This window comes from Musa acuminata, chromosome BXJ2-1, assembly GCF_036884655.1.
Source record: "Musa acuminata AAA Group cultivar baxijiao chromosome BXJ2-1, Cavendish_Baxijiao_AAA, whole genome shotgun sequence".
Taxonomy (NCBI): Eukaryota; Viridiplantae; Streptophyta; class Magnoliopsida; order Zingiberales; family Musaceae; genus Musa; species Musa acuminata.
In genome coordinates, this window is record NC_088338.1 from 14,575,260 (window position 1) to 14,596,272 (window position 21,013).

Below are 21,013 nucleotides of genomic sequence, written 5' to 3' on the forward strand. Positions count from 1 at the left end.
ACAATAAGAAAATTATTTTCAAAATATTTAATAAACAATGTAGTATCAACATTGCCTTTGGTAAAATTATTTAAAATAAGAAAGGAACTAAGCCTTTCATACCAAGCTCTAGGAGCTTGTTTTAAGCCATAGAGAGCTTTAGTCAATTTGAATACATGATTAGGAAGAAGAGAATTTTCAAATCCGGGAGGTTGTTCGACAAATACTTCTTCGGAAATAAAACCATTCAAGAAAGCACTTTTAACATCCATTTGAAATAGTTTAAAATTATTACTACTAGCATAGGCAAGGAGCATCCTTATGGCTTCTAATCGAGCCACGGGAGCGAAGGTTTCTTCGTAATCGATACCTTCTTCTTGGTTGAAACCTTTGGCCACTAATCTAGCCTTGTTTCTAACCACGATACCATTTTCATCTTGCTTGTTTCTAAAGACCCACTTAGTACCTATGACTAAGTGGTCACTTGGTCTAGGAACAAGCTTCCATACCTCATTCCTCTCAAATTGGTTCAATTCTTCTTGCATTGCAATGATCCAAAAATCATCTTTTAAGGCTTCGTCAATGCATTTAGGTTCAATTTGAGAAAGGAAAGCGGCGTTAGCACAGAAATTTTTGAAAGAAGAACGAGTTTGAACCTCTTTTGATGTATCTCCTATAATTTGCTCTTTTGGATGAGCATCTACATACTTCCATTCTTTTGGTAAAGATATTTCGGAAGAAGTTGCATTCAAATGGCTATTTTAAGGAGAGGGTTCATTTAAATTCAAATTATCAAAACCAAGATCATCATCAAAATCATTTTTCTTTAAATCGGAAATTTCATTAAAAACTACATGAATAGACTCTTCAATTACTAAAGTTCTTTTATTAAAAACCCGAAAAGCTTTAGAAACGGAAGAGTAACCAAGAAAGATGCCTTCATCGGATTTAGCATCAAATTTTCCTAAAGCATCCCTTTCATTTAAAATAAAGCATTTACAACCAAAAACTTTAAAATAGGAGATGTTTGGTTTTTTGTTATTCCATAATTCATAGGGAGTTTTGGATAAGGATGGTCTTATTAAGACTCTATTCATGATGTAGCAAGCCGTATTTACGGCTTCGGCCCAAAAGTACTTAGGTAAACTATGTTCATTCAACATAGTTCTTGCCATTTCTTGTAGGTTTCTATTTTTTCTTTCAACTACTCCATTTTGTTGAGGATTTCTTGGAGTTGAGAAGTTGTGATTGTACCCATTACTTTCGCAAAAATTTTGAAAGTCACAGTTTTGGAATTCACCACCGTGATCACTCCGAATTGATGAAATCATGAAACCTTTTTCGTTTTGAGTGAGTTTACAAAATTTAGAGAAACACTTGAAGCAATCACTTTTGTGAGCTAAGAAATAGGTCCAAGTGTATCTAGAGTAGTCATCCATAATCACAAAAGCATATTTGCTTCCACCTAGACTTGTTGTATCAATTGGTCCAAATAGGTCCAAATGGATCAATTGTAATGGTCTAGTAGTGCTAATTTGATTTTTTGGTTTGAAGCTTGTTTTTATTTGTTTGCCTAGTTGACATGCATCGCATACTTTGTCCTTAATAAACTTTATATTTGGAATTCCTCGTACTAATTCTTGAGATGAGATCTTAGATATTGTTTTCATGCTTGCATGGCCTAATCTCCTATGCCAAAGCCAAGCATCATTATTTACGGCGGAGAAGCACATTTCATTACTTAGTTCATCAAGATTGATGGTATAGACATTATTTTGTTTTAAAGCAATCATAGTCATGTTATGATTTGGTTTTTTAATAATGCACATATTTGATTCAAATCTAACGATGTAACCTTTATCGCATAGTTGACTAATACTCAAGAGATTATGTTTCAATCCATCAACTAGTAAGACATCATCAATGGAAAAATTAAATTTGTTACCAATAGTTCCCTTGCCAATAATTTTGCCCTTGTTGTTGTCTCCGAAGGTAACGTACCCTTCTTCTTTGCTAGTGAGCATAGAGAAATGAGATGGATCTCCAGTCATATGTCTTGAGCATCCACTATCGAGATACCATCTCTTGCTCCTAGCTTGTGGGTTTGTCTACAAAAGAGGATGATTTTTAGGTACCCATTTGATTTTGGGTGCCTCAAAAATTGACCCACTAACTTTGTTATTTATTATTGAATTCTTTATAGTTCCTTTAGGAACCCATATTAATTTTTGTGAACTAATTTTCCTAAATGGGCATTTGTAGGCAATATGTCCGGATTTGCAACAAAAGTTGCATTTCATATAAGAGGAAACATGTAATGTAGGTCCTTTTATGAAAGTGATAGGATTTTGATGTAATCCTTTTACAAATCCAATTCCATTTCTATTTGCGATGTGACCCTTGTGTGCAAGGATCATATCTAATCCTTTGCTACCAACCTTAAACTTGTTTAAGGTTTCCTTAAGAAGCAATTTTTCATTTTTTATTGCTTCTAAGTGCTCACACTTAGAGCATGGAGGAGTTTGAAGACTATCAAACTTATCTTGTAGCAAAGCATGCTCTTTCTTTAAGATACTTAACTTCTTGCTAACAGCTCTACATTCATCAAATAATTCATGAAAAGCGATAGATAGTTCTTCAAAAGATAACTCTTCATTAAATAAATCACATACCTCTTCTCCTAACGCCATTAGCGCGTAATGAGCAACTTGCTCGGTGTTGGACTCCTCTTCTTCGGATGCGCTTGAATCATCCCACGTTGCCTTGAACGCCTTCTTCTTCGATGTTCTCTTTTTGGCTTGAGGACAATCGTTCTTGTAGTGTCCCGGTTTTTTGCATTCATAGCAAATCATTTGGTCCTTCTTTTGTTCAAATTTGTTTTTAAATTTGTTCTTTCTTAAGTATTTCTTAAATTTTTGAGTCAAAAGTGCAATGTCATTATCACTGTCCTCATCACTTGATGTTCCTTTCAAGTGGTCTTCTTGTGATTTGAGTGCCATATCCTTCCTGTTCTTTGGAAGGGGATTCTCGAGCTCGTCATGAGCTTAACATGTCATTTCGTAGGTCATTAGAGACCCAATGAGTTCTTCAAGAGGGAATGCTTTAAGGTCTTTGGCCTCTTGAATGGCCGTAACTTTTGGATCCCAACTTTTAGGGAGGGATCTTAAGATTTTAGTTACTAGTTCAAAGTTAGTAAAATCTTTACCAAGAGCTTTGAGTCCATTGATGACATCCGTAAACCGGGTGTACATGTCTCCGATGGACTCACTTGGTTTCATTCGGAAAAGTTCGTAAGAGTGCACAAGGATGTTGATTTTGGACTCTTTCACTCGGCTAGTGCCTTCATGAGTGACCTCAAGAGTTCTCCAAATATCAAAAGCCGAATCACACATTGAAACACGATTAAATTCGTTTTTGTTTAGTGCACAAAACAAGGCATTCATAGCCTTTGCATTTAAAGCAAAAACCTTCTTCTCCGATTCATCCCATTCGCTCATCGGAAGAGAAGATTTTTGAAATCCATTCTCGACAATAGACCAAAGCTCAAAGTCCATAGAAATGAGGAAGATTCTCATGCGAGTCTTCCAATATGTGTAATCCGACCCATTAAACAAAGGTAGTCGTGCAATAGAATGGCCCTCTTGCATGCCGGAGTAAGCCATCTCTCTTGGGTATTAAACCAAATATGAGAGATAACCTTGCTCTGATACCACTTGTTAGGATCGGAGCGGCACTAAGAGGGGGGGGTGAATTAGTGTAGCGGATTAAAACTTCGATTTTAATCAAAATCTTTCGTACGTTAAGAACGAAACTTGAGAAATTTAACTTGAAGGCATATTCTTAAAGTTGCGCAGCAAGAGTAATGAGGAACTAAAGCAGTAAGAAGATTTGCAGTAATGTAAATGACAATAATAAAAAGCAAACCAGAGATTACGCCGATTTTTAGAGTGGTTCGGTCAAATGACCTACTCCACTTGCGAGGCCCCTCTTCGATGAGGCTCCCACCTTCCACTAGCAAGTCTCTTGAAATGGAAGGGTAAACACCCCTCTTACAACCTTTTACAAGCAGCTCAACCTCTTACAAATTTTCAATAAGAAAAGAGGAGGAGAACTCTCTAGCAAATTGAAAACAAGACTTGCTAAGACTTTCTAAGACTTTTCTCTCAATCAAAAATGCTTCTCAAAAGTTGTTCTCTCAGCTGAGATTAGAGGGGTATTTATAGGCCTCAAGAGGATTCAAATTTTGGGCTCCAAAATTTGAATTTTCTTAGGGTTTCCGGTGCTGGAGGTGCCACCGCCCAACCAGGCGGTGCCACCGCCCAGCACTCGGGTGCTGGACGGTGCAACCGCCCAGCCAAGGAGGTGTCACCGCCCAGCTCTCGGGTGCTGGGCGGTGCCACCGCCTACAGTGTTTTCAGCCCGACTACAGTGTTTTCAGCCACTAGTTGGGCTTCAATCTTGGCTCTCTAGTTCGCTGGTTTAGCTTAATTTTTAGCCTAAACCAACTCTGACTTTGGGCCCAGTTGGCCCCTAACCATGATATAGGATTATCTCTTAATCCTAATCCTAATTACAGGTGAACTACATAACACAAAAAAACATCCTAAGCAAGTTTTTTAACCGCGAACGTCGAGTCTTGTTCCGGCGAGCTTTCCGACGAACTTCTTCCGACGGACTCCCTGCAAGCTCCCAATATTTGTGATGACTTTAACGAGTAGCCGAGCCTTCTCGGTGATCTCCGCGAGCCTCCGACGATTTCTTTGGCGAACTTCTGACACGTTCCCGATTTCTTCTCGGATGGTTCCGGCAGCATCTCCGATGATTCTTCGGTCTCTTAAACGTCCATCGAGCTCGACTCCGGTATCCTTGCTTTATGTTTTCTGGTTATCGTAGTTAATCCTGCACACTTAACTCAATAATATGGATTAGATCAATTAACCCACCAATTGATTATATCATCAAAATCCGAGATTCAATAGCTATCCCCTTCCAAAAATCGACCAGTTGGTCGACGCCACGGCCGGACACGCCCTCCTCTCGTTCATGGACGCCTTCTCGGGATACAGCCAGATCAGAATGGCACCCGAAGACCAAGAGCATACGGCCTTCCTCACCGATCAGGGGGTCTACTTCTACAAGGTCATGCCCTTCGGATTGAAGAACGCCGGGGCTACATACCAGAGAACGGTAAACAAGATGTTCGCCCACCAGATCGGGCGGAACATGAAAGTTTACGTCGACGACATGATTGTCAAAAGCCAAGAGGCGGGAGCCCACCTGGCCGATCTGGCTGAGACGTTCGCCACGCTACGCAAATACGCTGTGCAAATTCTCCTCGCTGAGCTCCTCAAATGGGCGGTGGAGCTCGGCGAGCATGACATACAATACGTGCCCAGGACCGCTTTCAAAGCCCAGTCCGTGGCCAACTTCATCGCAGAATTAACCCAGATCGGGGACGAGGATCTCGAACAACCTCCCGAGGCATGGGTCCTGCACGTCGATGGATCGGCCAACTCAAAAGGTGCCGGCGCGGGGCTGGTGTTGCAAGCTCCTGACGGGCGGTCGTTCGAACGTTCCCTCCGCTTCGGGTTCCAGGCCACTAACAACGAGGCGGAATACGAGGCGCTCCTAGCAGGACTCAGGCTGGCCCTCGAGATGCAGGTGGTCGCCATCCGCGTCCTCACCGACTCGCAGCTGGTAGCCGAGCAACTCAACGGGGGATACGAGGCTCGGGACCCGATCATGTCCAAGTACCTGGCACAGGTAAAGAACCTGACCGCCAAGTTCCCTCATTTTGCATTGTCTAGTATCCCGAGGGGAGAGAATGGGTGAGCCGACACGCTAGCTAAGCTGGCATCAAAGCCGGCCCCAGAAGCTGGGCCCGAAGTCGAAGAGCTCCCTACCCGTGCCATCGAAGTCGCGACGGCAACCTCGAATGGCGCGCCTACCACCTGGGTACAAGAATTGTTGCGCTTCAAACAAGACGGGACTCTTCCGCCCGACGAAGCGGCGGCTCGGCGCCTGCGTCGCACGCACGCGTGGTATACCGAGGTGAGTGGACGGCTTTACAAGCGATCTTTCACATACCCCCTCCTACGATGCTTGGAGCCCGACGAAGCTTGGATGGTTCTGGCCGAGGTCCATGACGGAATCTGCGGGGAACACATCGGCGGGCGAACCCTGGCATACAAAATACTTCGCCAAGGTTACTACTGGCCGACCATGCACCAGGATGCGAAGGCCCACGTGCAATGGTGTAGTTCGTGCCAAGAACACGCCCGCACACCCCGGCAGCCCGCGGTCCCGCTCACCCCCATCGACTACGCATGGCCGTTCGTACAATGGGGGCTGGACCTGCTCAGTCTTTTCCCCCCAGCCTCGGGACAGCGAAAATACATCGTCCTGGGTGTGGATTATTTCACAAAGTGGGTCGAGACCGAACCACTGGCGACGATCACGGAGCGGCAAATAGAAAAGTTCGTGTGGAAGAACCTGGTGACTCGGTTCGGCTTGCCCAAAACCATCATCACAGACAACGGGCCCCAGTTCGTCGGTAGATGGTTTCGGGAGTTCTGTGTGAACCACGGAATCCAGCTAAGGTTCAGCTCGGTGGCCTACCCTCAAACGAACGGATTAGCAGAGGTGACCAATCGGTCCATTCTAGACGGGCTCAAAAGAAGAGTGTCCGCTGCCTGATCAGCTTGGACGGACGAACTCCCGAGCGTCTTATGGTCGCTACGCACCACTCCCAAGACCGCGACTGGAGAATCCCCCTACAGCCTCGCGTTCGGAACCGAAGCTGTCCTTCCGCCTGAGGTAGCCATTGCCACCCTTCGGACAGGAAGCTATGACGAGGAAGTCTCGAACGAAGGACTTCGAGCCGCCCTCGACCTGCTGGAGGAGCAGCGTGCCGACGCACACTTAAAACCCCTCTCTTATAAGAGAGCGGTCGCGAGGGTCTACAACCGAAAGGTACGACCTCGACCCATCAAACTGGGCGACCTAGTCCTCCGGAGGACCGAGGTCAGCGATCCGACCCGAGCGCGCGGTAAGTTGGCTCCCAATTGAGAAGGCCCTTATCGGGTGACCGAAGTTGTCAGGGTCGGTACGTTTCGACTCGCGACGATGATGGGCCGCCCCTTGCCAAGGACTTGGAACGCGCAAAATCTCAAAAAGTTCTTCCCGTGAGCAGAGACTTGACTAAGAGACAGAATTGTATTGCAACATCAAAAGACACAAGCAGACAAATTGGGGAAAAAGACTGTGTTCATTCAAGAAACCCATTACATGTCAAAACTTCCAAGCGACAAGACAAACAAAGGAAAAGTACAGATGCGACAACACTTATTCAGGTGCGTCGGGGCTGTCGTCAAAAGGCACCTCCTCCGGCATGTCGACACCCATGTCCTCAGGAAAGGAGTCGAAGGGGTCTTCCGCGATCTCTAGGTCAGGGTAGCGCCCCTTAAAACGGGCAAGGGCAATCCGGTACCCGTATTCGTACGAGACCCGCCCAATCCGAACAAGGCCAAGTTGAAAGCCCGAGGAAGCGTTGTAGTCCTCGATCAATTTCTTGTCCTTTTCCGGCCTTTGACGGACCTCGGCGTTAAGGGCCTCGGAAGCCCCCCGTGCCTTGGCGCGCGCCTCTTCTAGGCGGCGGATCAACTCCAGTGAATCCGCCCGCGCCGAGCGAGCTTCGGCCACAGACGCCTTCAGATGCGTTTGAAGTTCCATACTTCGTGCCTCAAACGCCTGAAGTTCGGATCGATGGCGCAATGCCTCCGCATCCAAATCCGCGGCGCGCTGCTCAGCCACCGCGACCGCCTCGGGACCCCCCCCCCCCCCCCCCCCCCCCACCCGGCGCGGAGCTCGTCCACCTATTTCCGGAGCTCGGCGTTACGGCCACTCAAGGCGGCGATGACTGCGTCACGAACCGAAGCAAAGCGTTTTGAGTCGTTGACGCACCGAAGCAAAGCGTTTCATCATCAAAACGCATATTAAATCATAAACATATATCACGGAAACTCGCCGGAAGGAGCGATTGACGCACCGAAGCAAAGCTGCAGAAATTGTCTTAGATTTAATCGTAGTTAGCACGTTGATTAAGTTGGAAAATGGGAGGTGATCCCATTGGCTTAATCTTGGGGCAATTGGGCCCCTGAAAGACTGAAATTGGGCCGAATGGAATGAACCATTCGGACCCTGATTGCACCAGGAGGTGCAACCGCCCAGGCCAGGAGGTGGCACCGCCTGGGCTAGGCCTTCCAGCGAGACTGGGCGGTGCAACCTCCCCAGCCGGGAGGTGGCACCGCCTGAGCTAAGTCTTCGAGCTAGACTGGGCGGTGCAACCTCCCTGACTGAGAGGTGGCACCGCTTGAGCTCAGTCTTCGAGCAAGACTGGGCGGTGCAACCTCCTTGGCAGAGAGGTGGCACCGCCTAAGCTCGGTCTTCGAGCTCTGCCAGGCGGTGCAACCTCTCCAGTCAGGAGGTGCAACCGCCTGATCCCGGAATTCCGGGATTTGATCGTTTTGAGCTCCAAATTTGAATTGGGTTGGGGCCTATAAATACCCCACCCATTCAGCACTGAAAAGAGCAAGAACTTACCCGAAATCTTGATCTTTTCAGTGGTTCTTAGAGCTCAAAACTGCTAGTTTTCCTCCTCCTTCTGTTCTTCAAGTTTGAGTTGTAAAGAGAGGAGAGAAAACATCTGTAAGGGTTGTCTCCTAAGCCCGTCAAAAGGAGTGAATCTGTAAGAGGGTAGTTGGCCTTCGCCTATTGAAGGAAGGCCTCTAGTTGACGTCGGTAACCTCATCGGTGGAGGAAGCCAAAAGTGGAGTAGGTCAAGACTGACCGAACCACTCTAAATCTCTGGTTTGCGTTTATTTTGAGCACTTTATCATTACTGCAAACCTCCTACATAGCTACTGCTCTCTGCGCTTTTACGAACGAGTTATGTGCAGTTTACGTTCACGTCTTAATTTCATTTACAAACTGCAAACTGCTCTCTGCGCTTTTACGAACGAATTCTGTGCAGTTTACGTTTACGTCTTGATTCCATCTACAAACTGCAAACTGTCTCTCTGCGCTTTTACGAATGAGTTCTGTGCAGTTTACGTTTATGTCTTGATTTCATTTAGAACTGTAAAACTGCGTTCAGACGTAAATCTGAGTTTAGACGTAAATCTGCGTTTAGACGTAAAACTACGTTTAGACGTAAATCTGCGTTTAGACGTAAAACTGCGTTTAGACGTAAATCTGTGTTTAGACGTAAATCTGCGTTTAGACGTAAATCTGAGTTTAGACGTAAATATGCGTTTAGACGCAAACTACGCTTAGACGCAAAACTGCGCTTAGACGCAAACTGTGTTTAGACGCAAACTGCGCTTAGACGCAATCTGCGCTTAGACGCAAACTACACTTAGATACAAACTGAGAATTAGCTTTTGCATCATAATAGTTTTTATTGAACGAACGCAGCCTTTGGTTTTAATCGCTGTAAGATTTCCGCTGCACTAATTCACCCCCCCCCCCCCCCCCCCCCTCTTAGTGCTCTCGATCCTAACAATCTCCAGGTCAGGGTAGCGCACCTTAAAACAGGCAAGGGCAATCCGGTACCCGTATTCGTACGAGACCCGCCTAGTCCGAACAAGGCCAAGTTGAAAGCCCGAGGAAGCTTTGTAGTCCTCGATCAATTTCTTGTCCTTTTCCGGCCTTTGACGGACCTCGGCGTCAAGGGCCTCGGAAGCCCCCCGTGCCTCGGCGCGCGCCTCTTCTAGGCGGCGGATCAACTCCAGTGAATCCGCCTGCGCGGAGCGAGCTTCGGCCACAGACGCCTTCAGATGCGTTTGAAGTTCCATACTTCGTGCCTCAAACGCCTGAAGTTCGGATCGAAGGCGCAATGCCTCCGCATCCAAATCCGCGGCGCGCTGCTTAGCCGTCGCGACCGCCTCGGGACCCCCCCCCCCCCGGCGCGGAGCTCGTCCACCTATTTCCGGAGCTCGGCGTTACGGCCACTCAAGGCGGCGATGACTCGCCCTGCGTCACGAACGTGGTCCATCAGCGTCATGGCGTAATGATTGCCCTGCAGACAAACGAGTCAAAAAACTATTCGGGCACACGTAAGTAAAGGAGCGAGATAACACTCACCCATAGCAGCGACTTAGCAGACTTGCCGAGGATGACCTCGGAGGGCAACGTATACAAATCCTGAGCTATGTCGGGATGAAGCCCCCCGCGGACAAACTCGGCGGTCGAATCCCCCTCAACCCACACCCGGTTGCCCCGGGTGAGGCCCTGCCAGCGGGCCACCAATGGATCGGAAGCCTCGCCCCGTGGGAGACTGCCCACCACCCGCATCTGGTAGGGTTCATCCTCCCTCCAGGTCGGCAGACGACAAAGGTCGCGGACGGAGGGCCCTCGGGGAGCCTCCACCGCGGCATCCCTATTGGTACCCGCTTCGCATCTCCCGGGGCTCCCCCCAGCGTGGCCCGCCGGCGCAGTGATGGCCCCCGCCGTCTGGACCGTGACCTCTCCAGAGACCTCCCCCGAGGAAACCCTCGCCCTCTTCCGCGGGAGACCGGCCTCGACGTCCACCGGGGTCTCCCTCGAACCAACCCTCGCCGCGGCCGGCGAATGGGATGATGCGGCCGACGAGATCTTCCTCCCACGCACGGCAGTGAGGTTCACCATCTCTGTGCGAAAAAACCAAACTCAGTTAGAACGCCGAAAAACATGAGGACCCGCCACTACCCTCTTTAAGGCATACCTCGAGGCACCGGGCTAAGACCCGCCTCGACCAACCACTCCTCGGACATACTCCGGATGGCTTTTGAGGATGGGAGGATTTCTATAAGCCTCCAGAGCTCTCGGCGCTCCACGTCGTCCAAAGCCGGGGTTGCATTGTCTATCGTGTGCGCCGCCCACCGGACCCCGAACCCCCAGTCCTCTGAGCGGCTGACGAAAAAGAAACGCTCCTTCCATCCCTTATTACTGGAGGGAGCCCCGTTAACTCGAAAGCCCGCTCGGGCGGACAGATAGTAGCCCCCCGACCCCTTGGAAAGGCGAAAGCAAGAAAGAAAGAGAGACAGGGTCGGGGCGATATTGGCATAATGACATTCCCCCAGGAACGCCACGATGTAGCGTCAGGAGTTGGGCGCCATCTGAGACGGTGAGATACGCCACCGTGAAATACAAGAGGTTATGAGGGGGTGCAGGGGGAGGCGCAGCCCGGCCTCAAAAGCATCAATGGTGAGGGCAAAACCCCTCGGAATTGGGTCGTACGACCGTTGGCCCGGTTCAGGTGCCAGGAGAACAAACTCCTCCGGGATGCTGTAGAGATCCCGAAGGCGACTAAGCAACGACTCGCTCACAATTGAGTCATGGTCGTGTGGCCACATCAGGGCTTCGAGGGCCCGGGCTGCTTTTTCGTCGGATGACGAACTTGGATTCGACACTACCACCATTCTTCCGGCTCTAGCCGAAGAAGAGGAAGAAGAGAAGGAGGAAGAAGACACCATCCTCACTGACCTTTAGTAAGAAGAGGAGAACGATCGATGCAAACGAAATAGTGGAGTCCGAAGCAGCGGAGTCGGAATAGATAAGGAGACCCTCAGGGGGCTTGCCCCACGCTACTTATAAACAGGCCACATCCTGCCAAAATAGCGACCCTTCCTCTCCGGAAGTGTGCTGCGAAGACGCAAACGTCACCTCGCCATAAATATAGCCTGACGTGGCAGCTAACGGCAGCGCGATGCAAAGTATGGAGGCGCTAATCATATCAGCCTCGAAAGCCGGCGACTCCCGAAAGGGGCGGCCCTTTGACCTTCCCCAGGGAAAAAGCAACCTGGCCGCCCGCGCCCGCGGTTGAACAATCAATAGCTGACCAAAACAAAGTTGTTCCTCGGCTACATGATGCCCTCGGCCACACCCTCGGCCACATAATTTTTATGCTGTACGGTGTTCAAATTTCATGGCTTGTTTTTCCTGGTTCTTAATTTTTATGCTTTTAATTCTTTTCTCTGTGTTTTTGTTATTTGTTACCACTTCGTAAGGTGGAATGTTATTTGTTAGACTTAAATATATTCTTTATTCTTGCCACATAGAAAGGATTTTATTTTTTTTATTTGTGCCAATTTCATAGTCGACGGCACTCGTCAGAAAGTGGGAGGTGAGTTTGACGAGCCGGGAAGAAAGCCTTTCCCACATGTCCTCTCTTGGGACTTGGTCGGCTGCGTATCTTTTCTTTCTCTTACTCTTCCTCTCTGGTCTCTCGGACTGGGGCTCCTTCTTCCTTTTATGTTCTTGGAGTCTTCTTCTTGTGTTAATAGTTTCTTGAAGGGGAAGGTGGTACAGATAACAAAAGGAGGAAGCAATGATAACGACGATCATGACTTCTGTGTAGACCAATGACGTGGCAAGATGAGTCTCCTCGATAGCACACGGGGCGATGACGACGTTGACTTTTACTTTGACTAGCGACGTGGAAATATAGTGAGTCACGTCATAGCACAATGAATTGACCCTCGATCCAGAGCACACTGAGTCTCAACTTGCCTTGCTAACTAACCTCGACGCCTTAAGAGCACAATAAGAAAGCCAAAGAATACTATGGGTATCTCTCACAATTGGTTGATGCCAGAATGTAAGACGTCAGCAATCTCTAGTTCTTGCCCCTGCCAAGATTGGGGGCCACCCACCAGGGGATGTCCAACCGGTCCGACAGCCACTCGAGCCCATCCGGCTCAGACCCGCCGGAATCGATAACCTCCGTGATCTCACCATTTTCCAGGTTGACCACGCACACGGTCGACACCAGGGTATCTTCCCCCTCCAAACTCATCTTCTCTTCCTTCACGTAGTAGATGGCATTCCCCAGGAACCCTGGGAAGTCCCCCGCGGCGACGCACACCGAATGGTTCGTACCCAAAAACAACATACGGTCGCCGATGTCCTGCACTTCGATCGCCTTCGCTGGCCGGTCTCCGTCGCCTGGATCGAGCCTGAAGACGCGGAAGCTCCTGGTGTTCTTCCTGGCTGCACTCCTCTTGTAGAACTCGGTAACCAGGAGTAGTTCTCCAGCCGACCCAATCAAGTAGGTGGGTAAACCACCGCGCGGCACGCAGGGCGGCATGGAGTTCCATGCGATCATCGTCGCCCTCCCCGGCGGGCCTGGGTCGACGTCGAAGACTGCTAAGTAATTTTTGTCATTGTAGATAGCGCACAACCTCCGCTCGCCGTAGGGCACGACGTCAGTCAGGTTGAACACCTGCGGCACTCCTGGGAAAATCCAATGGAGATCATCGAAAGGTTCGTTGACGTTGTCCTTCCACGATCTGTCCCCTGGGCGGCAGGTAAAGCAGCGCTTGTATATGCCGTCGAGGAAGACGATTGCCACGAAGTCCCGGTCGAGGGTAGGGTCGGAGGACAAGACGGCCTTGTCGACGATGGCGTTGGACTCGACCGTAATGTTGGGGTAGTCCGTTTTGATGAAGTAAGATCCGATGCCGTCCTCCGATTGGTAGAACAACAGTACGAATGATTGGAGGGTGGAGAGTGGGGGGAGAGGAATGTCTTCGGCGGTGACGGGGTTGAAGAGGGAGACCGCGGAGGTGGCTTCGGAGATGAGGATGAGCCACCCGTAAGAGGCGCCGATGCAATACATGCTGGTGGTGTGAGGTAGGCGGCGCATGCTTCCATTAAAGGCGTTGGCGAGGCAGAAGGCGGAACTCTTTCTTGGTTCCGGGGTAGAGAGGTAGAGGAGGAAGGGGAGCTGAGCGGGGAGGTGACGGGGCCGGGGGGGGACGGCGGAACGCCAACACTTGCAGACGGCGCGGAAGCGGATGTAGTCGGAGGCGCTTCTCAAGAAATGGGAGGTGAGCTTGACGAGATGCTGGCGAAGCCCTGTCCACATAGCTATTCTTGGGACATGGTCGGCCATTGTGCGTCCCCTCTTTCTAGTCTCTCTACCTCTATCTGTTAAAACCCTTGTAGATTCTAAACTTGGGGTTGGTCTCTTTAGGGGATCAGCTTCCTTGGAACTCTATAGGGGTTCCTCCCTCCAAGTTGATGCTCAAAGGCTGCAGAAAAAATTCATCTATTGCTTATGAAAAGAGGTGGAATACATGACTATTTATAGGGCTTCTAAACCCTAACTCCTAATAGGACTTTTACTTAAGACTCCTACTTCTAACCAACTCCTAATAGGACTCCTAATCAAGACTCCTACTTCTAACCAACTCTTAATAGGACTCCTACTCAAGACTCCTATTCCTTTACAACTCCCTATTCTTCTCTAAAAAATAACCTCCTAACCCTAGCCGGCCTCTTCACCTCTTTAATAGGGGTCGGCTTAGGTAGGTTTTACATGAATGTCCCTCTCAATTAGGACTCTCCTAGCTAGAGTCCTAACAGACCCGCCCTCTTCAAATCAGCCTTGTCCTCGAGGCTGACGATTCATGAATTTTGGGAATTTGATCTTCAAGTCATCATAGTTCTCCCAAGTGGCATCTTCTGTTTGTAGGTTTGCCCACTGTATTAGCAATTCAGTAGTGGATCGTCGTCGTTGAGTCACGATCCGTCGATCAATAATGGCACTTAGCTTAGTCTGAAGTTCTCTTTGGGTAGTCATATTTGGTGGGTGACTTTGGGCTATCTCCAAGCACCTATTTACAACTTCCGTCTGGCCGTCGATTTGTGGGTGATATGCCATACTCCTTTTCAATTTAGTACCCTTATAGTGTAATTCTTTTGAGTCCTAATTGTAATGAGCCATGGGGCTTGGTGCTTCCTCCAATTTTTTTATAATCTTACTAGTCTCTGAATCTTCCTGCCATTCCATCTTAATATCCTTAAGAAAGTCGCTGGTCGGAAGTGAAATGGCTGAAACTTCAACTTGCTCGGGTAGCTGCGAAAGCGCATCAACAAGAACATTCTCTTTCTCCTTTTTGTAAGTTATTTTATAATCAAATCCAAGAAGTTTTGTTACCCATTTTTGCTGCTCAGGGGATGATATCTTTCGCTCCAAAAAGTACTTGAGGCTTTTATGGTCGATTTTAATTTGAAATCGTCGGCCAATCAAGTAGGGTCTCCGCCTCGTTGCTGCGCGCACAATGGCGAGCATCTCCTTATCATATGTTGACTTATTTTGATAGGAGGGAAATAATACCTTGCTAGTGTATGTGAGTGGTCGACCATCTTGCATGAGAATGGGTCCAATTCCGACTCCAGATGCGTCGGCCTCAATAATGAAGGGTCGGTTGAAATCTGGTAGTGTTAGCACCGGCGTCGTCGTCATGGCTGCCTTAAGTTTGTCGAAGGTAGCGGAGGCTCTGTCCGACCATTGGAAGACATCTTTTTTCAGTAAGGAAGTAAGTGGTGCACTGATCTCTCCATAGTTTTTCACGAACTTGCAATAGTAGCCTGTTAAACCCAGAAAGCCATGTAGCAAATTTATGTTCCTCGAGGTCAGCCAGTTTTGCATTGCTCCAATTTTGAAGGGGTCTACTGCCACACCTTCCTCTGATATGATATGCCCAAGATATTCCACCTTCTTTTGAAGAAAGCAAAAATTCATAGTGGTTGTTGTGTATTCAAAAGGTGGTTTTCGGTATGTCTTCTTCGCGTACTCGTATTTGTTGATACTCGGATCGAAGGTCCAGCTTTGTAAAGATTTGTGCTCCCTTTCATCTAGCAATTCATCTACAATTAGAATAAGGTATTTGTCCTTGATGGTTATGCCATTGAAAGCTCGGTAATCAACACATATTCGCCTTGTTCCGTCCTTCTTGTGTACAAGTAGCACCGGGGAAGAGTAGAGGTTGCAACTTGGCCGAATAACTCCTGTTTCGAGCATCTCTTTTACAATCCTTTCTATTTCATCCTTCTAGAGATGTGGATACTGATATGGCTAAACATTTGCTGAAGATTTGCCTGGAAGGATAGTTATACAATGATCATGCCGACGGGTAAAATGTAGGTTGCGCGGTTCGTCAAATACATTTGAAAATTCAGCAAGCAAAGGAAGTAGATTTGGATCTTCAAATTCTGTTGGCTCTCCCTTAGTTTGCTGCTCAAGTTGTACGAAAAAGCCGCTGCATGCTTTATGCAAAACCTTCTCCATTTGTTGTATGCAAATCGTTGTTATGTCGCCCCCACGTTTCCTGTGCAATGTCACATGTTTCTCCTTACTGTAAAATTTCATAATTAGTTTCATAAAATTCCAGGAAATATCACCTAATGTCGTCAACCATTTAATTCTGAGCATGGCCTCATGATTGTTAAGAGGGAGAAGGAAAAAATTTGTAATTATCTCTTGGTCCTGCAGCAATAGTTTCTCCTGCGAGCACCTATGATCACAATTCAAAATCCGTCCGTCGGTGACCTTAACATCAAACCTGCAGCGATTCTCGATAGGTAATGCTATCCGAACAACAAGCTTACTATTTAGGAAGTTAGTAGTACTGCCCGTTTCGATGAGAATAGTGATCGGTTGTTGTCTAAGAAGGCCTCCAACTTTCATCGTTTACGGGTTTGAGTAACCGGCTAGTGCGTGTACTGTAACTTCAGTCGGTTGTGGCTCTTCTTCCACATCTTCTTTATGTTCAAAGTTCTCTTCTGAATATTCAATGACCTCTTCTTCTATTGGTTCAAACATAAGAAGTCTCCCTTTCATCATTTGCGGGTTTGAGTAGTTAGCTATTGTGTGTACTGTAACGTCGGTCGGTTGTGGCTCTTCTTCCACATCTTCTTCGTTATGTTTAAGGCTCTCTTTTGAATGCTCAATGACTTCTTCTTCTACTGGTTCAATCAAAAGAAGTCTCACTTTTCTACAGCAATGCTTGTAACTCCACGGCTCGTCGCAATGCCAACATAACCGCTTCGCAGATTGCTCCCGAAGCTCTTCTCTTGTCAACTTCTTTGGTGCAGGGACTCGATCGACAGTAGGTGGGGCTGACGGCTTCAGTATTTCTGGTTGAGGAGCAACACTAGTCCTCCAAGCTTCATGATTCAATCGCTCCTCTTGATGTCGTGCGAAAGAGATGGCTGCCATAAGCGTGTACGGTTGTCGCGCTTTAACTTCTCCTCGGATCTCCGGCTTCAAGCCCTTAATGAAGGTCCTCAATAGCTGTTTTTAAGACCAATCATGAGTTTGATTAGATAACCTTTCAAACCTGGTTTGCTACTCCTGAATGGTAGAGGTTTGTCGGATCTTTGTTAGTTGTCCGTCAATATTCTCGTAATCGGTTGGTTTGAAGCGGATTAGCAATCCTTCTTTGAATTGTCGCCATGAAAGGACTCCATAAGTATGTTCAAACCAATCAAACACTGTATAGCATCCCCTTCAAGATGTATAGCTGCAATTTTCACCATAGATGCATTTGCGGTTTTATGGTACCGAAAATATCGCTCCGCGCGCGAGATCCAACCAATTGGGTCTTCTTCTTCCCATCTAGGGAAGTCCACTCTCATGCATGGATAGTTGGAGTTGGTCATAGAGCTTCCCCTCTCTTGGAAGTCATATCTTCGGGCTTGGTGTGATTGGGCAAAGCTCTCTCCTTAATGTGATTTCTTCAGGCTTAGTGGTCGGCCCAATCTGAGTTCGGTAAAGAGCATCTGAACCTTATCCTCCATTCGCGCCTCGAAGGCTTCAAATTTAGCATTGATTACCTCCTCAGATGCCATAGTATATGCCGCCAAATCTGTGATGTTAAGATCTCTCTTTTGTTGTCGGGTTAAAGGCATGTATTGGTTGAGAGAGGTGATGGTCGAAAGGGTTGGTGGATTGGTGCATGTAGGCTACGGTTTAGGCTTATTTTGTGGCTATTTTGGGTGCAATTTGAGGGTGTGGTTTGGTGGAGTTTTAGGGCTGTGGATGAAAGTTTTGGATCTGCAGTAGATTGTAGCAAAGGTTTGATAGAAATCAGTGGAAGTTTAGCAAGTATGTGCTGTCTTGTAAGAGTAGAATTGTCGTCGAAGAAACAACGGTTTCTCGACGTAATTTCCACCAAAAACTTGAGAGAATTGAGGAGGAAATTGATAGCAAAATCACAGAATATATGGCAGCAAGGATATCTAATTTAATCAAGAAAATTTCGGTAGTATAACAGCAAGGAAATTGGTGCAAGTTGCGATTACAGAATTCTCGTCGAGAAATTTCAACGGGTTACGATGAAAATTTATAGCAACATAAAATCATATTTAGAGATGAATTTCTTAATAGATTAATCATAGATGGAAGCCAAGATGATCTATGAAGTGTATAAGAAATTTCATTAAAAAAGGATTGCAAATAGATGGGTTAAGGCAACAATATGCGGCTAAAATTTTCTACAGCATAGATTTTTAAGTATAGCTGATTGGACGTAAAAGATCGGTGGTTTATATTGTGAATTTTTTTGATGAAACGAAAGGGAATTCCATTGTTAGGAAGTATCAAAGCTATCATAAAAATTTCATAGAGATTTGGATAGAAACAACGTAGTATCAAGATCAAACAAACAGTGCTATGCAGTTGAAATTTTACAGTGCAGATTTTCAAGTATAACAGATTAGACGTAAAATATCAATGGTTTATATTGAGAATTTTTTGACAAAACCAAATGAAATATGCTGTTAGGAAATGTCAAAGATGTCACAAAAATTTCGTAGAGATTTGGATAGAAAAAACATAGTAGCAAGATCAAACAGACGGTGCTATACGATTGGAATTCCGCAATGTATCTTTCGTCATAGAGATGAAAACTTTCTGACAAAAAATTTATGCAGCAATATAGAAATAATTTTTTTGAAATTTTCAAATAAGGATAACTAAATTGCAGCAGCAGTAAGGTAGAAAACCAGAACCTGTTGCAATTCACGGGGAGATCAAAGGATGATCCGTGGTGGTGGAGATGATGACGGAATTTGGCAACAATCTCTTAAGCAATTGTGGGAATTGCTTTGGGCGGTTGTGGAGGGTTGATGGATGGCTGTGGAAGGGCAGCGAGATGCCAAGAACACTGCTCTGATACCAAGTGTTAGAACCCTTGCAGATTCTAAACTTGGGGTTGATCTCTTTACGGGATCGGCCTCCTTGGAACTCTATAGGAGTTCCTCCCTCCAAGTTGCTGCTCAAAGGCTACAGAAAAGATTCATCTATTGCTTATGAAATGAGGTGAAATACATGACTATTTATAGGGCTTCTAAACCCTAACTCATAATAGGACTCTTACTTAAGACTCTTACTTCTAACCAACTCCTAATAGGACTCCTAATCAAGACTCATACTTCTAACCAACTCCTAATAGGACTCCTACTAAAGACTCATATTCCTTTACAACTCCTTATTCGTCTCTAAGAAGTATTTTTCTTTAAACGCAAAGGCTATGAATGCCTTATTTTGTGCTTTGGACAAAAATGAGTTCAATCGGATTTCAACGTGCGAAACGGCTTTTGATATTTGGCGAACACTTGAAATCTTGCACGAGGGAACTAGTAGAGTCAAAGACTTGAAAGTTAATCAAGAAAATTTTGGTAGTATAATAGCAAGGAAATTGGTGCAAGTTGCGATTGCAGAATTCTCGTCGAGAAATTTCAACGGGTTACGATGAAAATTTATAGCAACATAAAATCATTTTTCGAGATGAATTTTTTAATAGATTAATCATAGATGGAAGCCAAGATGATCTATGAAGTGTATAAGAAATTTCATTCAAAAAGGATTGCAAATAGATGGGTTAAGGCAACAATATGCGGCTAAAATTTTCTGCAGCATAGATTTTTAAGTATAGCTGATTGGACGTAAAATATCGGTGGTTTATATTGAGAATTTTTTTGATGAAACCAAAGGGAATTCCACTGTTAGGAAGTATCAAAGCTATCATAAAAATTTTGTAGAGATTTGGATAGAAACAACGTTGTATCAAGATCAAACAAACAGTGCTATGCGGCTGAAAGTTTACAGTGCAGATTTTCAAGTATAGCAGATTAGACATAAAATATCAATGGTTTATATTGAGAATTTTTGACAAAACCAAATGAAATCTGCTGTTAGGAAATGCCAAAGATGTCATAAAAATTTCATGGAGATTTGGATAGAAAAAATACAATAGCAAGATCAAACAGACGGTGCTATACGGTTGGAATTCCGCAATGTATCTTTCGTCGTAGAGATGAAAACTTTATGAAGAAAAGTTTATGCAGCAATATAGAAATAATTTTTTTGGGATTTTCAAATAAGGATAACTAAATTGCAGTAGTAGTAAGGTAGAAAACTAGAACCTGTTGCAATTCACGGGGAGATTAAAGGATGATCCGTGGTGGTGGAGATGACGACGGAATTTGGCAACAATCTCTTAAGCAATTGTGGGAATTGCTTTAGGCGATTGTGGAGGGTTGATGGATGGCTGTGGAAGGGCAGCGAGACACCAAGAACACTACTCTGATAATAAGTGTTAGAACCCTTGCAGATTCTAAACTTGGGGTTGATCTCTTTAGGGGATCGGTCTCATTGGAACTCAAAGGCCGTAGAAAAGATTAATCTATTGCTTATGAAAAGAGGTGGAATACATGACTATTTATAGGGCTTCTAAACCCTAACTCCTAATAGGACTCTTACTTAAGACTCCTACTTCTAACCAACTCCTAATAGGACTCTTAATCAAGACTCATACTTCTAACTAACTCCTAATAGGACTCCTACTCAAGACTCCTATTCCTTTACAACTCCATATTCATCTTTAAAAAATAACCTCATAATCCTACCCGGTCACTTCACCTCTTTAATAGGGAGCAATGACCATTGGACATCAGTCCGCTGTATCCGCCACTTGAACGGCTTCGCTTCAGGCGTGCGCGAGTCAACGACGTTGGCTATCACCCCATTTTCTAGATTCAGCTCGTTAACGCCCAACACCCGCACAGCTTCAGTCTCCAGACGCCTCTCTTCGATCATGTAGTAGATGGCATTACTCGGGATCCCAGAGCAATCTCCGGCAGCGACGGACACGGAGCAGCACGTGCCCAAGAACAAGATACGATCCCCGATATCCTCCAGTTCCAC

The 21,013-nt window shown here is 46.2% G+C and overlaps 1 protein-coding gene across 1 annotated transcript; it reads right to left on the reverse strand.

Moving 5' to 3' along the window:
- Positions 1-12,513: 12,513 nt before the first annotated feature.
- LOC135598125 (uncharacterized) lies at positions 12,514-13,679 on the reverse strand. The gene has a single exon (XM_065091665.1). The coding sequence runs from the start codon at positions 13,661-13,663 to the stop codon at positions 12,635-12,637; it is 1,029 nt and encodes a 342-aa protein (XP_064947737.1). The 5' UTR covers positions 13,664-13,679; the 3' UTR covers positions 12,514-12,634.
- Between the last annotated feature and the right edge of the window lie 7,334 nt (positions 13,680-21,013).